Source organism: Corvus kubaryi, unplaced genomic scaffold (assembly GCF_017639235.1).
Source record: "Corvus kubaryi isolate FWS band 111438036 unplaced genomic scaffold, C.kubaryi_AGA036_p1.0 37292, whole genome shotgun sequence".
Classification (NCBI taxonomy): Eukaryota; Metazoa; Chordata; class Aves; order Passeriformes; family Corvidae; genus Corvus; species Corvus kubaryi.
The window spans coordinates 2,351,050-2,370,959 of record NW_024581091.1 but is presented as its reverse complement, the minus strand read 5'-3'; the positions used below and the strand labels follow the sequence as shown (position 1 = coordinate 2,370,959).

General features: G+C 48.0%; 1 protein-coding gene across 3 annotated transcripts in view; it reads right to left on the bottom strand.

Annotated features, from left to right (window-relative positions):
• BMP3 (bone morphogenetic protein 3) overlaps window positions 1-19,910 on the bottom strand; it is a 100,114-nt gene that overhangs the window by 17,293 nt on the left and 62,911 nt on the right. Inside the window, exon 1 of one of the 3 annotated variants that reach the window (XM_042026997.1) lies at window positions 2,541-2,736. The exons of the other annotated variants lie outside the window; for them this stretch is intronic. Within the exon in view, the coding sequence (XP_041882931.1) occupies window positions 2,541-2,721 (181 nt within the window). The 5' untranslated portion in view covers window positions 2,722-2,736. Of the gene's footprint in view, window positions 1-2,540; window positions 2,737-19,910 lie in introns of those variants that run through there. 3 annotated transcript variants of the gene reach the window in all.

Sequence of the window (19,910 nt, the reverse complement as noted above, 5' to 3'; positions counted from 1 at the left end):
TCTGCTTTGCAACACAAAGGGTACCTCATCTGTATGTCGGGCAGGGAACACATGGGAGGTGGAAGAGAAGCCTCGCTGCAGTGTCACCTTTATAAATGTGCTGGTTCCCAAGATCAGCTTGGTTTCTAAACTGAAGAAGGGAGATAGTAAGATTGGCCTGCAGATCAGTACACAGAGCTTAGCACAACATTTTCAGCACAGGGCATTCGGATTTTCCACGGGCTACAGCAAGTGTATCATTATCCAGCCCTATATAAAACGCTGCGACACATTGTGTATTGCCTCTCAAATTACACTGAAATTAGGATCGGTGGCAAGTACTGTTATGCAGTTGTAATAAGCCCATCTGTAACTACAAGAGGCAAGTGCCCACCCAGGTAGGGAGGAAAGTGAAGATTCTCAAGAGCAGAGTAGTGATTTTTTACATGCTCCTACATTTGAGGACTCAGATGCAACCCGTGGCAGTGACTCATCTTCAAACAGTTCTGAGGCACCGAAGCTGCCATATGCATCTCAAAATACTATCCGTAGATGTGAAAGCACACACAGTGTCAGTATCGATGCTAGTAGTACCATTACTTCTACTTCTCACTTCTCTAGGTAAGAAATACACATTAGTGCAATATAAAAGCTAACAATACAAGTGAACATAATTAATAAGTTCATAATTAAAACATTAAGGTGTGGTTGCTGTTTTGGACACAAGTAATAAAACCAATGCGGATCCATGCAGAAAGAAAACAAAATTATTTAAACTGATAGCTACAAAATTCAGTGGTCCCTGGCTTACATCCATGGCAGAACTGTCAATCCCAAAGAAGAATTGTTGTGCAAGTGGAAATTACCATTTCATTTTCAGTCATGTTATTTCCTATTGTTGAAAGGAGCAACATAAAAAAACCCCAAAACCCCAAGCAACAATATACCACAAGTCTTTAAATAAAAACTGGCTTAACTGAATCCTGTCCTATACCTACAGTGCCAAGTGATTTGCTGAAAGAATGTGGTCTTTTGCGTATCTCCAACACATCCTCTGAGCAGCTTCCTGACTCTTGAGATCAGACCACTGTAAATTGAGAATTACCTGAGTTTAAAAAAAATCAAACAAACCCTCAGAGACAGTGTGTATCTGTAACACCATTCTCAAGCAAAGGGGGATTAGACAAGAACTACTTTAAATTCAACATGGAAGCTCAAGCACCCTGTGGCTGAGCTTTTATTTAAAATTGTTTAAGTGTTAGTGGAAAGCCCTGTTTATGCAAAATTAAATCCAAACTCAGCTCCCAGAGCCTCGCCCCACCACTTGATTGCAGCTAAGTGTCTAAAATAGAAAGTTAGCCCTATACAATCCTGTTACAGCCAGCAAGGAGAGAGGAAGAGGACACTGGGTGTGAAACACAAAGGAAAAAGTGATTTCTCAGGGCATTAGGAGCCTTCTCCGAATCCCCCTTTTCAAACAGCCGCTGCAGTTTTCTGAGCATGCTACGCAGGCACACACAATGGGTTTCAAAAATCCCTCACTTTATGGATTGTCTCTGTGACATATCAGGACACTCATTACATGGAGTTCTGCAGCTTCCAAAGTTGAAAAATATCCCCCATTCCATGAGATTTTTAAATGCCAGAGCCTTGTGAGCGCACCAACCAAAGCAAAGCAAAGCAAAGCACGTAGGGAGCTCCTCTCCACAGCCGACAAACTCTCACACCTGACCTCTAAGGGAACAGCGCTTCTCTGCTATTCCTTTTCTGCCACTTCCACAGAAGTGCTGCAAAGCAGTTATCCACACATGTCCTCCCCTCCAGCAACAGCCAGCACAACTCCAGGCCCTATCGGGCCTGAGCAGCTCCATCCTGATCACCACAGAGTCTCCAATCTGTGAAGCAACCTGGCCTTTTAATTCCTTAGCCCTCGGCACACAGCAGGCTTCAGTACAAATTAAGTTTATTTAAATGGTGAGCAAGTCCTGTGCCACTGTCAGGGCCAGCCTCATCACCCTCCGTCAGCCCCTTCTAAAGTGCTGTTTAAAACCTCCACCAAAAACTTCAAGGTTTTCACTTTTTCAGAGCTTGCCACAGAGCGGACAACCCAGTAACTTTCCAGTTATTTGTTCCCTTCACACAAGCGCTCGGAAGTCCCAGGGAAGAGGAAACCACAAATACTCCTTCTGGGGGAAATGAAATAATTACATATTTGCATAACAAAGTGACATTAGCAAAATCTGTTCAGCATGTGAAGGCTAACCCCATACTTGTGCTGTTATTTGCCTGGCTCTCAGCCGTTGCAGAGTTCACTTAGCAAAGCAATCTCCGCTGCTGTGGCTCCCACATCCAGCTCTCCTGGCTGTCATCTGGAGAATTCCCCGCTGCAGCTCCGCCTCGGCTGCCTCGCACCAGCCCTCTGCACATCTGCTTGGCTGTCTCAGATGGGCTTCTGTGTGCTCTGCTACAGCAGGGCTCCTGACACCGAGTCTTTGGGTCAGTGACGCCAGCTTGGCCCCAGCGGTGTGTCCCCAGCCCCACAAGGTCATCCCCACTCTTACCAGACCCCGAACCCACGGTTAAGGTGCGCTGTCCCGCATCCAGACCTTGTCTCTTCTCCCCGGGGTTGGTTTGCTCTGCAGGACCACACCGTACCCTGGTCCATATCACTCCCCTGCATCCCTGACATGCACGCGCTCCAGGTACGCCAGGTACAAATGGGAACGCCAAGCAGCACGTCATCCGGCAATGCTTGGAACCACGCTCCACGGACCGCAAAGTGCTGAGCTGCCTCTCCCGTTACTGGAAACAAGGCGGCACATGCTCCTTGGAATGTTCCCGCTCATGGCTCCAGAGATGTACACAAGAGTACAGCCTTTCACAAGGCAGGCCAAGGTGGGAAGCCCAGAGCAAACCCCCTTGTGTGCAGCCATTCCCTGTATCCCCTGTGCTGGCTTTTCGAGGCTCGCCAGCCAGGCTGGGTGTTTGCTCAGGTGGCCAGCAGCAGCAGCCGCCTTCCCCCTGGAGGGGCCTTCCAGCAGAATTTCTTCTCTCGGGCCTCAGGATCACATGTTTCTCTCATCACAGAGAACTTCTGCTGCAGGACCTGTAACAACTCTGCCTGGAGCCGAGCTGAAATAAAACACGCCTTGAGCGAACAACAGCCAAACAACGAGAACGATGTTCCCCTTCCGTGCAAAGCCGTGTTCTGTACACACAGCTCATCTGCGTGGCCGCAGTCCGTTCAGCACCTGTGTTTTTGTTTTCTTTGCGGTGGGAACTGTGGCTTGGCCTGCACTGCTTGTCCTTGCCTGCCTCGCAGAGAACTGCCCAAAGGTTTTAGCCATCTGTAATCTGATTTCTGTACGTGGGGAAATGGAGTTAAGGGTACAGTTTCCCCAACTGCCACTTTCACAGATGGGCGAAAGGAGAACATCTAATGACCAAACATTTTGTACTAAATAACATTCATTCTTCTGTGAATGTGCCGGTGGCTCAAGCAGAATGAAGCTCCTCAGCACCAATCTCCTGCTACTTTCTGGTTTCACCCTATGATCCAAAACAACCACCACAACAACAGATCCCAATGTTGTTGTAAGACCAAAGATCCAGACTCCATATAAAAAGAACAAAATTATCATTTTGGTGGGGTGCTGAAGAAATAGAAAAGAATTGAAAACATATACAGGCTAATACAGCTTGCAGACTCTAACTGATGCACACAGCAAAAACACCCACAGCTCTCCCCACCGGTACAAAATCTAGATTTCCAGGGATGCACTTGCCCATCAGCACCCAAAATCAGTTCCCTTACTGCAGTGTGCAAACCCTGTACCTGCAGTAAATGTCACAGTAAATGACAATAACAGAATGTCCTTTCAGAAAAAAAATTGAGACACTTCCATGCACCTTACGTTTACAGCGAGAAGTAGTTTTGGGCTGAAAATTTGCACTTGTTTCTGCTAAAAAGCCACAGGGCCTAAGAATATACACAGGAAGCTTTCATGTGGCTATCAGTCCTTGGAACGAGTCTCTCTTGATTACCGTGTGTTTTGCACGTCCACTTCGCTCGCGTCCGATCAGGGCTGAACAGCGACAAGATACTGGGAACTATGCCCAGTGACGTTTCAGGGAAACGGAGCATAAGGTCACTAAGTTACTTTTTTATGCACTGTCCTGTCTGTCTAAGAAAATCAACCTTTCCTTTAGAATGCAAGCCAGACCACAGAAGGGTCTGGGGACAGATTTCCACTTAGGGCAGAGGCCAGAGCTTCCTCCAGTTAGTACTGGCGAAGGATTATAGGACCTAACTTGGGAGCTTCCATTTGTGGTGACACTCAGGAGTCCTTGACTTCAGATGTCAGGAGGGACGCAACACCAGGAGGGCAGCTCGCATGCAAGCACAGGTGGGCAAGGAAGCAGATGAGTTTCCTGAGCAGTCAGCAATCCTGTGCATTACTCCTGACTACCATTCCTTCACTGCAGATACCACAGTTCGCATTTTGTCTCAAATGACGTTCATTGCCCGAGTCAGCAATGATCAGTCTGACTTAAGGCTTTCAGGTGCTGTGCCAAGGTGACTTGGAGATGCATCACAGTCTGGGTACTCTGCTTTTATAAAGCGCGGTGTCCTTCCGAGACCGTGCGAAAGCGAACCGAGTGTGACTGCCACTACACTAACTGGTGTCGATGAAGCATCTTTGACATGACCAGTGCAGCCAGAAAAGAACGTCCTGTAAGACACGGACAATTTTTATAAAAATACTTCCTTTTTACTAATGAGATTCTAAGGATGAGCAGTGAAATGATTAATCACAAGACATTTCCTGGCATCACACAGGAGAAAAGATCAAGAATCCAAAATAAGGGAAAACACGGCAACATTGAACAAGAACTTTTTACTGAAATACTGTTTTGTATGCAAATTACTTGCAGGCCTCTGCTGCAGCACAGGAGATGAGTAGATTCAGCTCAGGGTACGGCGGAATTTTTCAACCAAATGTTTATTCCAAGACTCTGATTGCTCAGACCTCATGAAGGATGTGGGAAATGCAGTTGCATATCCATCCTTCCCTGGATCTTTAATTACTGACATAGCTTAGACAGCAGAGCTTGAAAAATGCAGCCACAAAAGCCAGTAATCGCAGACCCACCCTGAGCTCATCAGGGGCCGTTCTCCGCCTCTTCCCGCTCCGCCGTCCCTTGAAGTTTTAAAGATACCAGGTCTTTTCCAAATAATAGTTTTGGAAGCTTTAGGGGAAGCTTTTACAAAGAGTTAAAGCAGATTCTCCCCCCCCCCCCCCCCGCCCCGCCCCTTCCTATTAATTCTGTTTCCTGCAAGTTAATCACCAAGAAACAGCCTCTGGCCTCTGGAGTGCAGGCGTGGGCACGGGCTCTCTCTTGCGGAGGTCTGCGCTGTGCCCTGCCAGGCGTTAGGCACAAACTCTGCTTTACGGCAAGAGGTGGCTCTCCAGAGAAACCCTCACCTTCTCTGCCACACCACCACCTGTACCTGCAGCAGCTGGCACCGCGAGTAACACCGGCACTGACCGGCGCCAGGCACGAGAAGTTTGCCATCGTTTTTGCTAGGATACAGCTGGCAGCCGAAGAAAGTACTAGTTTTGCCATTCAACCATCCACTAAAAGAATCTCGACATCCCACCTTCAGCCACAGCTATTTCCTGGTGGAACTCAGAGGGAAAGTGGGTCCTCAGACACCTGCGTGTGGCAGCAATCACAGGAGCAGCCCCGGGAGCAGCACGCAGGACTCTGGCTGACGTCTGTACGCCCAGACAGCAAACCCACAGCACAGACTGTCCCGACGGTACTCGCAGAACTATGGGATGCTGCAGCCTCATTGAAAACACCCCTGTTGTGCCCACGATTAACAGGCAATGCCCAGACCGGTCACCACTACGCGCACGCAGAGCCAGAGCAGATGTGCCCGAGTGTGCCGCGCTGGCCGGTCGCTGCCCTTGGTGGGCAACGTGCTGTGCTGGGCTCCACCGTGCCACAGCCCCTCTCCCTCCACACCCCACACACTCAGTCAGCTAATGTAAATTTTAAATAGACAGCGCAACTAATCCCAGGATGTGACCCCATGGCCTGTAGAGCTCCCTTGGAATGAGCGAACCCACCGGGAAGTCCTGCAAATGCGCTGCCTTTATTTTCAGGAAATCAGCAAGAGGAGAAGGAGCTACCATGTTTAGGTCTCACTGCCTTCTGCATCTGTCTGTGCATCGTGACACTGTCTTCACACGTAAGGAGCAGTGAATCATTCCTGATTCCCAAACTGCACACAGAAGCTTCAACCCAAATCACATTCCAGACAAGCGCTTGGCCAATTTCTGCTTTCCGAGACATTTTTCCCTTCTGTTCTGTTCTCTCTAGAGACAATACAGGGAGGGCAGGATAGCATTTTCCCTAAGTCACAACTCTTTCTCCCCTAAGATTTTAGTCATCTGTAGTTTCCATTTCCCTATTGTACATATCTATGGTTAGTTTTCTCCAAAGCTGTAAAAAGACCAACTTTTCTCAGAAGAGATTTGATCTTTCTTACTAGATTGAAGTGGAAATTGTAAAAGAGAGAAATTAAAAGTGACAAGTAGTGTTTGCTGTACTTAAAGACAAGCCAGATGTGGAATCATATATCTCCAAATTAAACATTTACAGAGTTGGCAGCAATGGATTTTACTTCTCACACATGCAAATGTTGAGTCTGAATGTACTCTACTTCCTACTTATGCATCTATCCAACACTTGTTCCCCGTCACCTTGCATTCCTAGGGATTATCCCCTGGACTCCTACATGTCAACTCCTCACATCAGCATGGTGGCCTCGCTTCACCTCCAAAAGATGTGAAGACTATGACAAAAATCCTGGATGCTGAATGAGAGACAGCAAACATGCACAATCAGGAGACTTAACGGATGACTGACAGAGCCACAAATACTGAAAGGAACTATAGTGCAGGTACTGAAAATCTTCAAAAATCAGGGCACGCTATCTGTGAGTGCAGACATCAAGTCTCAAATATGGGGAACACCATTATGCAAGGAAAAGACTCTGAGTCACAGATAAATGTTGAGAAGATATTTTTCCCCCTATGGCTCCAGCCACATGTCTGGAGCAACAGCAGCCTTCCCTGGCTTCGTTCTCATCAAGCTCCCCAGTTTCACCCCTTGGCCACCCATTTCCTCAAACTCTCGACAGCAACTGGCCTGGTACCGTCAGTATCTTGGTCAACGGATCCAGAACTCAGGTGCAACCAAAGGGCCAAGTGGTTTTATAAACATTAAGTATGATGCCAAACAACAGGAAAAAAACACATCTACTTTTTATGAGCTATAAAACAAAGCGCTGGCCTCCTCACACTGTTGTAGCTCTTGTCTAAGAGATCCCGTGCAATTTATCAGCCACAGTAAAGTCCATAAAAAACTGGGATGTTGAAGACGGGCATTTTTTTCTCAACCCTGAATTCTTTCACACTGCAATATTACAAGCAACATGGTAATCCCTGCAAATTAGGGGCTGGAGTCTGGGTAATCCTCTCCAGGACTGGAGAGCTCATATTTTGGAAACTCAGGATGTTTTGACCTTTTCCAGAAGTGAAGTTCGGACTTAAGTCATAGTCTATATCCACAGCATCTGATGAGCACCACTGAGCCAATGACTTGCACACATTCAACACTACTGACTTCCCTTGAAGCAGCCGGACAGCTGGAGAGCGGAACACCAAACTGGTGGAAAGGATGGGACCCACGGACACAGCCGAGAGCGAGCTACCGGGGGGGTTCCCTTCCAGAGCCAACTGCAGCTAACACACCAGCAGGGCCACTGGAGGAAGGGCCAACTGTGGATCATCCAACATAAGCACAAACTCCTGTTACAGTTGCAAAGAAACCTCTGCTGATAACTAAAGAGAAAACTCCATAACCAACAGTCTTTTCCCGTCTAATCCCCCTGCCGATCCTGTGCCCTGGAAGCTGGCAGATGACAGTGACAGCTGTCACCAGGCACGCGCTGTCTGTCGCACGTGACCTGCTCCGACCTCTACCTGCTGTCACCAGCTGACTGACAGGCAACAACTAAGCATCCCACTCTTTCCAGAGGCTTTGGGCTGGGCACTGGCATTACCACCCCTCTCCCCTGCATGGGGTTACTGCTGCCTTTGCGCTCCAGAGGCACTCCCACTGCCCACGCCTCCTTCCTTCTCTGTTCTGGCCTGGATGTGTGGGGCAGCGACAGATCTCCTCTCTAAACTGCTCTTAAATCTGGGGGGTAGAGCAGGAAAGGGAAGAGTTGCCTTATGCCCCATGCTTGGGAACGGGTTGCTGGTCATGACTTGGCCTACAGGTCCTTACAGATTACCAGATTGTATCTCTGAATATACCGAAGAATACAACGGGACTGGAGGGAATTCCAATGCCAGTCAGTGACTGCCTGCCAAGTGCTCGCCCACCTGCAGTGAACCGACCACAGCAGAAGTGTGAGAGGAGAAGGGCAGAAGCAGATGGGATGGTTCCGGAGATAACAATGCCCAACACGCCGCTCCCGAGCGCCCACGTGTCCCGATGCACTCCTATCCCAGACGGGGCGCAGCCCTGCCCACCGGACCGCCCATGCTCAGCCTGATGGGTGCTGTGCCCAAAGTAAACGAGTTTCACTGTTGATGAGATAAAGGAGGGATTTCACATCATTAGTCCAGGGGAAAATCTAGGAGCCAGGTGCTGCAGCAAAATGGCTCCTTACCTGGCTCTGTTTTAGAAAACAACGTGCACACAGTAAGAATAAATGAAAGCGCTGCAGCCACAAGCTAAGTGTGAGGACAAAACGCTTGCAGTATCACAAATAGCATATCTAGCACACTGCCACAGAAAACCTGTAAACCAGGCGGTTCACACAAAACGGAAGGAGTATGATTCCAGCACAAGACATTCCCTCCATCTTCCTTCGCGAGGAGAGACGCCCCAAGTACGGCTGGTCAGACAGGGGAACCCAAGTTCTGCCTTTTGCTGCGCTGCTTCGTTCAGAGAACTTTTTTTGGTATGGTTCGATAAAGTGAACATTCTCAATTTTCTTTGAGCAAATTGTACTACACTTGTTTCTCATCAGATTACATAAATTAGCTGAGAGGGAATGGATTCAATTACAGTCCAGATTCCAGACCTCTTAAGAACTGACTGCCTAACACATTCCTTTCATTTAATAAACTGGAACCAAATGAGGATTATCTCATATAAATAATACTCCCTCGATAGGGCGATGCAATAAAATGGCAAAAATACTCAGAGGATCCACGTAGATCAAATACAAGAGCCTCTGATATTACCCTATGGATTTAAAGTATGAACATAACATAAACTTGATTGTTCAGTATTTTTACTTTGTATTGTGAACGAGAATTGGATTCAAAGACTTAAAACCAAGTTTCATATCTTCTGACAGCCTCAGACAGCCAAGGAAAAAAACGTGTTTCGGCAAAGTATGCCTTTCCACATTGAAAAGATAATTTGATATCTCTGCACACCATACAAACCTCTCCTGAAAAACCCAAGATTTACAGTCTCCCAAGTGACTCAGAGTAAGCATGAGCAAGAGTAAGGGCTTCGCACCGCTGTGAGCGAGGCAGTTTCCCAGACAGACTCGTTCTTTAGGAAGGCAGCATTGTGGAACAACTGAAACTGCTACAGCAGCTCTTAGGAACAACCCATCCTGACAGAAATACTTGCCCAGCCTTTCAGCTTGAAAAGTAGACAAGCCATCTCTAGTCAGGCTTTTTTATACCTGCCTAAATGCATAAGTATCCAGAGAAGAAAGTTGCATGGACAAGACTTCGATCCGGAGCTCAATAAAGGACTCAAGGCTGAAGGCACAAAGTTATACAAACAGTCAATTATCCCATTAGCAAACAGCATTCTGGACACGTTGTGAAGGAGCTGGTTAGAAAACAGAGACAGAGAACAACACTGTACAATCACCTGTGAGCAAATGCTTTTTAGATTACTAAAAAATGGCTGAAGACAGTTTTGATGTCAGCCCATGCAATTACAACTTGTCTAATCCTCCAGCTGTATTTAACCTGGCATGCAACTACAAATCCTGGATCCAGCAGGTAAGCTTCATATCTAAGACTCGATCCAAGAAACAGGATGTTTTTTACCCACTCGGTAAAAAGGTTTTCAGGGGACACGGTAAGTTCTCTGCCAACATGAATCCTTAAATCAGTACAGTATTAGCCAAGCCTTTCTTCCTGGGCTTCTTCATACCTGTCCCTCCATCTGTCCAAAAGCTTTCTCAGTATTGTAGGGACCTCAGTTACTCCTGTGCACACATTGACACACAAATAAAGCAAACAAGCTGTCCTGGCACTTTGTCTGAACGTTCCTTTATGTTCAGCGGGAAGGTTCAAATGCAGTTTTGCATGTGCTACATTCCACCTATAAAGCCCCAGATAAGGGAGGTGCTCTACCCCCACATTCCTCCGTTTTTGGTTTTTTTTTATGAAAGAGGTTAAATGGAACGTCGCCTGAAGCTACAGTCTCCCTCTAGAAGGGATCGGTGTGCTGACCTCGAGTTTGCAGTGTGCCCTAGTTTTTACCCAAGGAACCATGAAAGTGGTTGAAACATACATGAAATGAGACTTCTTCCACTCAGAGCAACCAGAACTAAGCATACCTACTGAATACAAAGGGGACATTTCCCCTTTGATGGATGTGACAACAAGGATTTTAAAAGGCTTCTTTATGGGTAAGTAATTAAATCCTAATATGTAGACAGGACTAGTTATGCAAAGCAGACACAATGTTACGTCCACGCCTGTTCTTATTTCAGTCATCAACAACAACTGTCTGTTCTGCCCTGAGATTTAAAAGCACAAAATCCGGATTTTTGCTTTCCCACCTCATGTGTGTTGAGAGATTTCTGTGTCTCTCCCTGCTGGCGGACCCCTGAACAAACCACCCAGACCCCTCACCAGTCACCCTAGCCCCTCCAACCCTCCCGTCCTGCTTTCGGGCTCCGTAACACACACGAGGGTTTGATGGAAGAGGCTTGGCAGTGATTTGATTTACAGAAACCCCTCTCGGAAACTGAAGAAAGCATGTTAACTCCTGCATACCCTCCACCTCGTCACCAGGAGCCTGACTGTGCATGGCACTGCACATAGCTGTTGATGGTTCTTACTTTCTAACCCGTGGGAAGAGGAGACTCGCATGAGGATGCGCTTGGGAAAGCCTTTCGCACAGGTCCCAGGCTGTGTCTGCCACGTACACCGTCCTCCAACACTCTAATGCCCATGGACACCTATTTTTAAGCAAGGGCGGATTGCTTGGCCATCTGCAATGCTACTGTCCATGCAATGACCACCCGACAAAGGTAGGAAGAGTGAGAGCACTGTTTTATTTGGAATGCACCTCTGCAGCCAAAGCTAAACTGACTCAGCCTAATATTCACATCAGACTTTTTTCAGAGAGGCATTGGGCTGGGAGCTGGTTACTGTACACCTCTGCTCCATGTCCTGACCGGAGAACACAGCACGCTTCACCAGCCCTCTCTCTTGCAAGACAACCCTTGTACTGTTTCAGTCCTACCAGCCAACGAGTTTCAGAGCAAAAATCTGATAATTTAAATACAAACAAACAGCAGAGCAAAATCTGTGCCCAGAAGCAATGCTGATTAGGGCAGGGCGGCTGAACAGAGATAGGTTGGCAGAAGACAATTCTTTATCTCACGCTACCCCACTCAAGAACCAAAAAGAACCAGTAGACAGAAGGGTTGTTGCATCCAGGAATCCACAGGAAAAAACCCTAAGGGCGGAAAGCAGAGGTCACTACGCAGGTGAGGTATAAGAGTATCTGTTAGCTGCACACGTGTTTGTTTTTACTCAACTGAAATCAAGTGATACTCCTTTTTTGAACATGGGAAAATGGAAACAATACCACATGGAACTCTTTCAAAAAACATTTTTTATTTTAACAGCAGCAGCTTTCTAGAGTGTAATGGTTTATCTGGCAAGCCTTTGTTATACTCGAGACACGTTTCCTTTTCCAATTTCACATTTAATTCCATCAAAACATGTGTTACTCATTTTGCAGTTTTGTACCCTCAATGCTGTTGATGAGAAGAGCCAGAAGAACCTCCTGCAGTACTTCTGACCGTCTTGAAACACAAGTCTCCTCCCTATCCTCAGCATCCCCCTGTTTGGAACAATTGGTTTATGCCTCTGCAGAGCCAGGTACGAGCTCAGAGGAAAAACAAGACTGTCCCCAGCATGGAGCAAGGGCACTGCACACTGCGGCCACAGGCGCGCACAACCGCGGCCGTACGCCAGGCATCTGAGAGGAGAGGGAGGCACGGCTTTAACCCAGCGCCCTGACTCGTGCAGCGCGACCCGAGCACCAAGTGAAGCGGCAGATGTTACAGTGCCACCTGCAACGTCCAGCAGAAAGCTACCTCGCGAGGACCTTCTGCTTACAAAACCAACCTTCTAGAAACTGTTCAGGTATTGTTAGCTAAAATCATCCCAAAGCTCAGGCAAACGTGCAGACTACCATAGCATTGCTTTACAGCCTCTATGAGAGCAAGCAGAATATCAGAAGTGCCACACGTTACAGGTACATCTTGGAGGTCTGCTCCTCAAAACTACAGGTCTTTGATCCTTCTCATCTGCCAACATCACTTCTTTCCTCCCCTGCAATTCATTTCTAATCACCCAGAAGCACTCACTTATTCAACTATGAAGCAGTTGAATTTTCTTTAGTTCTTTCAAACTTTGTGTTGCACCTTTTTGCCCTGAGAAGATGTGTACAAATTTGCACTTTTTCCTCCCAAAATGATAAAGCTATTGACAGAGAAGTAACCAAAAGAGAGAATAAAAATACCACAAAACTCATGAAGAGGGAAATCATCTCCGCGATGTCTCATTATTCTTCTGATTTGTTTCTCACACAACAAATTCTACTAAGTGCAAAGACTGTGCTTCATGTCCACCCCTAAGTTTTCAGGAATTTATACAGCAAAAGGTGAAAAAGCTTTTGTTTGTGATGGGGTTGGAAAGCCACGTGTATGTAGAGCTTTTAGGCCTAACGACTGAACCCATTTACCACCGGAATAAAGTGACTTATACTTTCTGTAATTTTGAGCAAAAGAGACTAGAAGAGAAGCGTTGGGTTGGGTGGGAGCTATGACAACCACCACGGAGCACAGAGTTTCCTTGCCCTCTTCCCTGCTCAGACGCTAGAGGCAAGCAGAAGTGAGGTTTCACCAAGGGCTGCGGAAGTTCTTGGAGTTTCAGTGGAGTCAGTACCATGTATTTTCATTCCATTATTTATGGTAAGTTCCTATAAATATAAATCTCTCCATGGGGAAGAGGCTCAGGCAGCAGACGAAGTTCAAGACTGGCAAACTGTCATTTGGAACAGAACCAGGTCCTACGTTTCCCTGCCTTCCTCACCTCCATCTCCAGTACTACGGTTTTACAGTAGACAAATACTGTTGGATGCAAATCTTCTGATTATTCCGAAACCATTTGCAGCTGCCACTTCCTATAGACAAAAGCAGAGCACTTACAAGGAGCTACACTTGGCTGTGCTAAACAGGAGGGCATTTCTTCAGGAGCGTATGCCTGTGATCCTTGGAAAAGCCTAACATCAACCTGTCATACGCAAACCGTATTAAAGAAAACCAGCCAACCGCTGTGAGTAACCAATTCATCCGGGCATTTACCCATCTCCTTAACCACACGGATTATTTGAACAGTTCTATTGCCTTGCAGCACACAGCCCTACCAGACCATGCCACCAGGTGTGTTTTTCCACCCAGCGGTTCTCAAAATCAAGCACGATTTGCACACCCACAAAATCAAGTTCTGCGCTATCAGTAAGAAACAACGGAGACACCCGCCAAGCACACGGCTCCTCCATGCCCCGTCCATCTCCCGGCATGGGCAGTGCCTGCCCTGCGTGGCCCCTGACACGGTTAGTCCGATCTGTGGCGTCACTCTGCTGCTGAGCAATGCCGCTTACGAAAGAAAAGCTGTTCATACAGATCAGCCTCCAAGGAAAGACCTCTGACTTGTGCTGATTCCCACATACCAGGTGCCCGTCTTCATTTGTCCAGAAAGGTGATGCAGCAGGTGAGCTCTCCAGAGCTCAGACATTGGCTCTGGGCCGGTCAAGTGAGCGGGAGGGCTAACGCCAGTGATCATCCCCGCGGGTGGGAAAACCCACAGGGACCTCTTCAAGATTAAAAGGTATGGATGTCAATTATCTTAGGAAAACCTAAAGCTCTACACAAAGCCCTCCCTTGCCTCTATCCTTAGAGCAGAACATTCCTACTTGGAAAGAAAGCATTTTGATACAGACTTTTCTTTCAGCTCCTCCTCAACGCAGCTTTGGGCATGTCCTACACACTAGATACCTTTGAATTTTAAATGTGTCCACAGACTTTGCTGGGCTGGGACCTACGAGATGGCAAGCTAACTGGAGAGCACAGTGATTCCGCTTGCTTTGAGATCACTGCAGTGCACAAGTGCTCAGGTGCGGTGCAGCTGGGGACAGAAAACATAGGCAAATACAAAGAAACTGGCCTTGCTGTCTGCTGGAACTACCTCAGAACATCTCCTTTAACAGCACACCACACCAAGGGTAGACGACAGGAAAGCAGGGACAGACAATATTTAGGAGCCAATTACTAAATCACAGAGGCAGCTCTTTTCACAGGGACAATGTCTCAGGTGGGGGTCCAGGAGAACAAGTGCAGCTGGGCTGAAAGGGACGGGTGTAAAATACATTTCCAGTGGAAATACATTTTTAACGAGGAGCAGTTTAGTTTTGTTGTGCCGTGTTTGGCCGCCTTTGCCACCTGCAGCTCAGGTTACATCTAATTGAAATACCAGCGCGTACCAGTAGTCACAGACGGGACCTCGCCTCTTATCTGTAACCCAGGTGCTCTGACCACGTCCACTGCACGTGCAGGAATGAAGCACTGAGCTGCTCTTTTGGCTCCCTGGAGCCAAAACAGCACCATGCACAGACATATGGCTCGGCATTTACCTCCTGCTCAGTTTAGGTTGGATCACGCAGGCGAGGCATGGCACAAATACACTGCCCCTTGAGCAGTGACCCCGTGGCACGAGACACAGGGCCCCAGCGGAGCCTGCCTGGCTTCCCAGCTCCCTGTGCTCCCTGGTGTGCTCCTAGGCAGATTCCAGAAACATGGGCACCGAGACGTGTCCACACACAATAACCCAACCCAGCTTTTTGAACTTGGGAAGCAACATTTGTGGGAAAGAATGGCTGGCCAAGAAGCAGATGTTCTAGCTTTCAACTCTTCAGGGACAGAAAAATACAAAAAAGAAAAATAACTAAAAAAAAAGGGTTGCCCTTCAGAAGAAGAACTGTTTGCTGTGCGTGTGAACCGTGTGCTGCCCTTAGACGAAGCGTCCGACAGCTGCTCTGACTGCAAACAGCTCTGTGGACAGTGAATTTGCCTATCTATGTAAACAGGGTGTTGCCTCAGTTTGAAAACAATCTTCTGGCTGAGAACAGCTCACTGAGAGAGCAAGTTTAGATTAATTCTGTAAGGATTAAAATAAAGAAGCCTATTAAAAACAGATGCACACAGAACGCAGAATCTACTTAGTAAGACAAGAAGTCGGCATCAGCAGTGAGAAGGCAGCCCCAGCCTTTGGGTCCAGGTAACGGGGAGCAGGGGGACAGAGGATCATGCGCTCTCCAGGTCAGTGAGGAGGAGCTGCTGCAGGCAACATTCTGAGTACAGGGAAGAGACATGACGAGGAAAGAAGCAGAAGCATGAAGGCAGTAGTCTGTATATCAGGAACACATGGTGGGGAGAAGAAAAGGAGATCAACACAAAAGGAGAAGAAAAAAAATAAAAAGAACCAGTGAAGGACTGCCCATCCCACGAGAACTTAAATACAGGACTGGGAGAGGGGAGCTGCTTTGCAATCAAGACCTATCAAAAACAGGGACCTGCAGATCCCTCCTGGGACCTTTCTGGGAAGCAAGCTTTCCTTTACAGCCATTGAGGAACTACAAGGCTTTTAGTGGACTGAGAAACACAAAACCAAAGCAAAACTCAGCACACAAAGAGAGACAACCAAGGGCAGAACAGCCCAGAACACCCTGCGGAGCTGCCGTCTCAGCAAGCGTTCGCTCGCCCAAACGCACAAAACCTCCTGAACGCCTTGCTGCATGTCACAGCTGAGCACGGCTGCCACCAGCTTAACCACCGACATCCCACGGGAGGCAAAGTATAGAACTGAGGGTTTCTGGCTGCTTGGGATGACCCTTTATGCCTGCTACACAAACTCACGTGTGCCCACGTGCTTCCTCCAAATCCTTCTACCAGGTCCCAGGTCCCATTTTTCTGTGGTGCTCAGCCAAGAGGCGGGATGACGGATTCAGGGGATGTAGGGCCACTGCAGCTACTGAGTTTTTGGATTAACTCTTCCCTGTGAGCTCCAGGATGCGGGTCAGAGAGCAGAAGTTACTGCAAGTGTAGCTGAGCATACTCAGTTCCCAGACTGAGCATGGTCAGTTCCCAGTTTGCACGCGTTTGCAGCCGCGGGTTTGCCGCTGGCCCACAGGGCCATAGGAAACGGCCATTCAGAAGGGAGCGGGGCCATTTGTTACCTGGCTACTTGATTCGCTGAAAACATACACTGCTATTTATCCTGCTAACACGTATACAGGCGGAGCAGTTATTAGACAGGTAAACCATTAGACAAACCAGCAAAAGATTTTAGCCTGGAAAGTATGTGAAAAGAAACGCAGCATTTTTCCCCGGAATGTCAGCTTTCGGAAGTCCACAAATATTGCTTAAGGGTGGGATTTTTTCCAGCTGACTGTCCTGTAATGTCCCTGTCAGACAAGCATCCAAGTATATTCCCCAGAAAACACCCAATTTATCAATCTGGAAGTAGTAAGGAATAAGAAAATAGAATAGTAAGGGTATGCCCAAAGTCAGGGTTGGGGACTGCTGAAGCCCACCCAAAGACCATGCCAATTTCCACAGACAACCCTGTCCCCGCAACAAGGGCCATGCTGCACCGAGGGCCCCTGTATTTGCATCCTGGTCACCCTTGTTCTTCCTCCGACGGAAAGAAAACATCAGACGTATTTTCTATTAACTGGCCAAGAAACTCTTTGGGGCCCGAGGCCTGCCCCGCTTGACTCCTGTCCGGCCACGCGCACCTGGCTGCACCCCCAGCCCGGAACAGGCTCCCCGGTGTGCCGGCTCCTGCGGGATGGACAATCCCCCATTGTGCAGGTGCTGCAGGTGTCCAGGGGTGCCGGCCGCCAACATTCATCCCCAGCCCGCCTGCGCAGGGAGACCAGCCAGGCCGTCACGGACAGTTCTGCAAAAACGGGTCAGGGAAAGAAAAATAAAGCCTGCGCAGCGGAACCTGGGGCTGGGGGTCTGCTGACAGGGGCCGGCCCCGCTCCTCCGCAGGTGCTACTGAAACACTGCTGCTTATTTGGCTTGGCAGCTGTGGCCCACACAGAACATGCGTGGCAGGGAGGCAGCTGCAGGCAGGTGTGCGGCGTTTCCATTTCACCTCGCGCTGCAGGATCGCGGCCTCTGCCCAGTTCCAAGGGCTTGGCTTTTCACAAGTCCGTTTTTTCCAGTGGAAAAAAATTACTGTCAAAATAGTAAAGGATTGATTTGCATAACTTTGAACTTGCAGGGAGTGTTTGCTTTTTTTGTTCTCGCTTTCAAAATGAGTCAAAAACAGGAGGGGGGAAGTTACGTGACAGGAGCAGATCCCCCTGCTTGAGCTGCTGGGCAAGCAGAGGGTCCCCAGCCTGGCCCCGCATGGGAGCACATCCGGCCTGGACCAGGGCTCTGCCCCACAAGACGTGGAGTCCATCTTGGCCAGCAAATCTGTAAAACCTCAGCGTTATTTTGTTCTCAACAGACACAACCTGTGCTCACCCCACAATGTCCCACCACCTTGGCAAACGTGATGTTTTGCCAATCTCAGCTCCAGCCATCGAGGCAAAACACAAGGTCAGGGCTCTGCCTGACGTTCCCACTCTTCAGCAACAGCGCCCCAAGTCACTGCCATTGAGAGACTCTAAGCCTGTCCTCCCTAGGGAGATAGATGCAGCTCACCCTGATACCAGAGGCCAGGCTACCTGGCTATGTGGGAACCAACAAACATCCTGAAACAGCAACGACTTGTTCAGATTTTAGGAGCCTTCCTCTGGAACAGTGGGGACTGAAAGGAGCACGTCACCCCCTGGTCGCCTGCACTTCCACAATAACAACTTCAAGGCAGCAATCCTGCCAACACAAGTGTTTGCTTTTCCGAAGCCTCCCTCCCCATACCCCTCCCTGGCCTCCGGGGCAGCTGGAAAGCTGCCTGTGCCTGGCAGGTGCAGAGGGGCTAACTGGTGCTAGCAGCTACAGCCGTGTTCTTCTCCAAAAGTAGAAGAGCAAGCTCTTTCCCAAATTTAGTCACAATAAGGCATAATTAGGCGTAGTTTGCTCAATGTCTCTTTCTCCTTTTCTGATGCCAGTTCTGATGGACCCTAGGAGAGTACGCAGGAATCAAACCACACAGCAGAACATACTCTGACACAAAACCCAGGAGAGCTAACTCCAGGTATGATGACAGCTGCTAGTAGCTCCAGAAACATTTGCTATGTGATCACACTTGAACTCTCCTCAAGTTATGAGACGTCAAGGACCATGGCAAAAATCCATGCCAGACAGAGCAGGCACTGACTGATGGCCTAAGGTTTATAGACACACTTAAAAACCAGCTTTACTCAGGTCAGTCAAAACATAACTAAAATCCCTGGCCTTAGATACACACTCACAAAACACGAAAAGCAGCTCAGATCTCCACCACAGTTCTCAAATTTCCACAAAAGGGGGAAAGAAACCCAAAATTAGCTAAAAGGAGAAAGACAGGAAAGGAAGCAAAATCAAATCAAAGCAAAAGTGTCTTGCTTTTAACAAAACGAATGTTTAGATGCTTTTGATCGTATAACAGCATACTCATTTCTCCTGTCACCAGGCACAGAAGTCAGTTGAGCTGTTGATTTGGAAATGCTAATTAAAAACAGGATTTGACGTGCATCTGCCTAACTGTGCATGACCCGCTCAGGAGGTAAGACTTCTCAAAGGCCACACCTTGTCGATGCCACAGAGTTTTCCCTGCCCAGAGGTTAGGTCAAGCCCAAGCCACACTGCGGCTCCTGTCCTGCACCTACAGCACTTCCCTGCAGCCATGCTGCTTCTCCCAGAGGACAGAAGGGATTGCAATCCTCATAGCCTGTCTCTTCCTTTTTTCTTTTTGGGTTTTTTTTTTTGTTTGTTTTTGGGGGTTTTTTTTTGGGGGGGGGGGGGGTGTTTTTTTTTTTTGTTTAAGGAATGACCTTTTAAAAACAACCCACCTCTCTACAGAACACTCTTTCCTGGTATTCGTCAAGGATATTTGAACAGATTTGACTGTAATGAATGTCATGCCTCCAACCGCTGAAATGAATGAGTCGTTCCCAGACTTCCCTGGTTTTTTTTCCTTTTTAAAAATGCTGTTTATTGAAACATCGGTAAGATCTGGTTGGCAGCCTCAGGGCATGAACCTCAGCTGTATTCCCTGTGTGTACACAATGCTGGTACTGCTGGAAGAGACCACGGAGAAGTTCTCACTGCTGCAGATCAGGCCAGTTACAGTTTTGTTGCCCAATTCAGGGGAGGTGGATAGGTGAGGGAGCACGAGTTCATGGCTCTGCACGGATACGGAGCAGGGGTAGGCTTGGAAAGGAAGTTTGCAAACTCTTCAGGGCAGAGAGCTTTCACTAACACCTCTTGGCAAGTTGCAGAAGCTGCTTGCAGATTTTCATTAATAAATACCAAACTTAACACACACAGAATCAGCACACTGAGCATCCAGCAT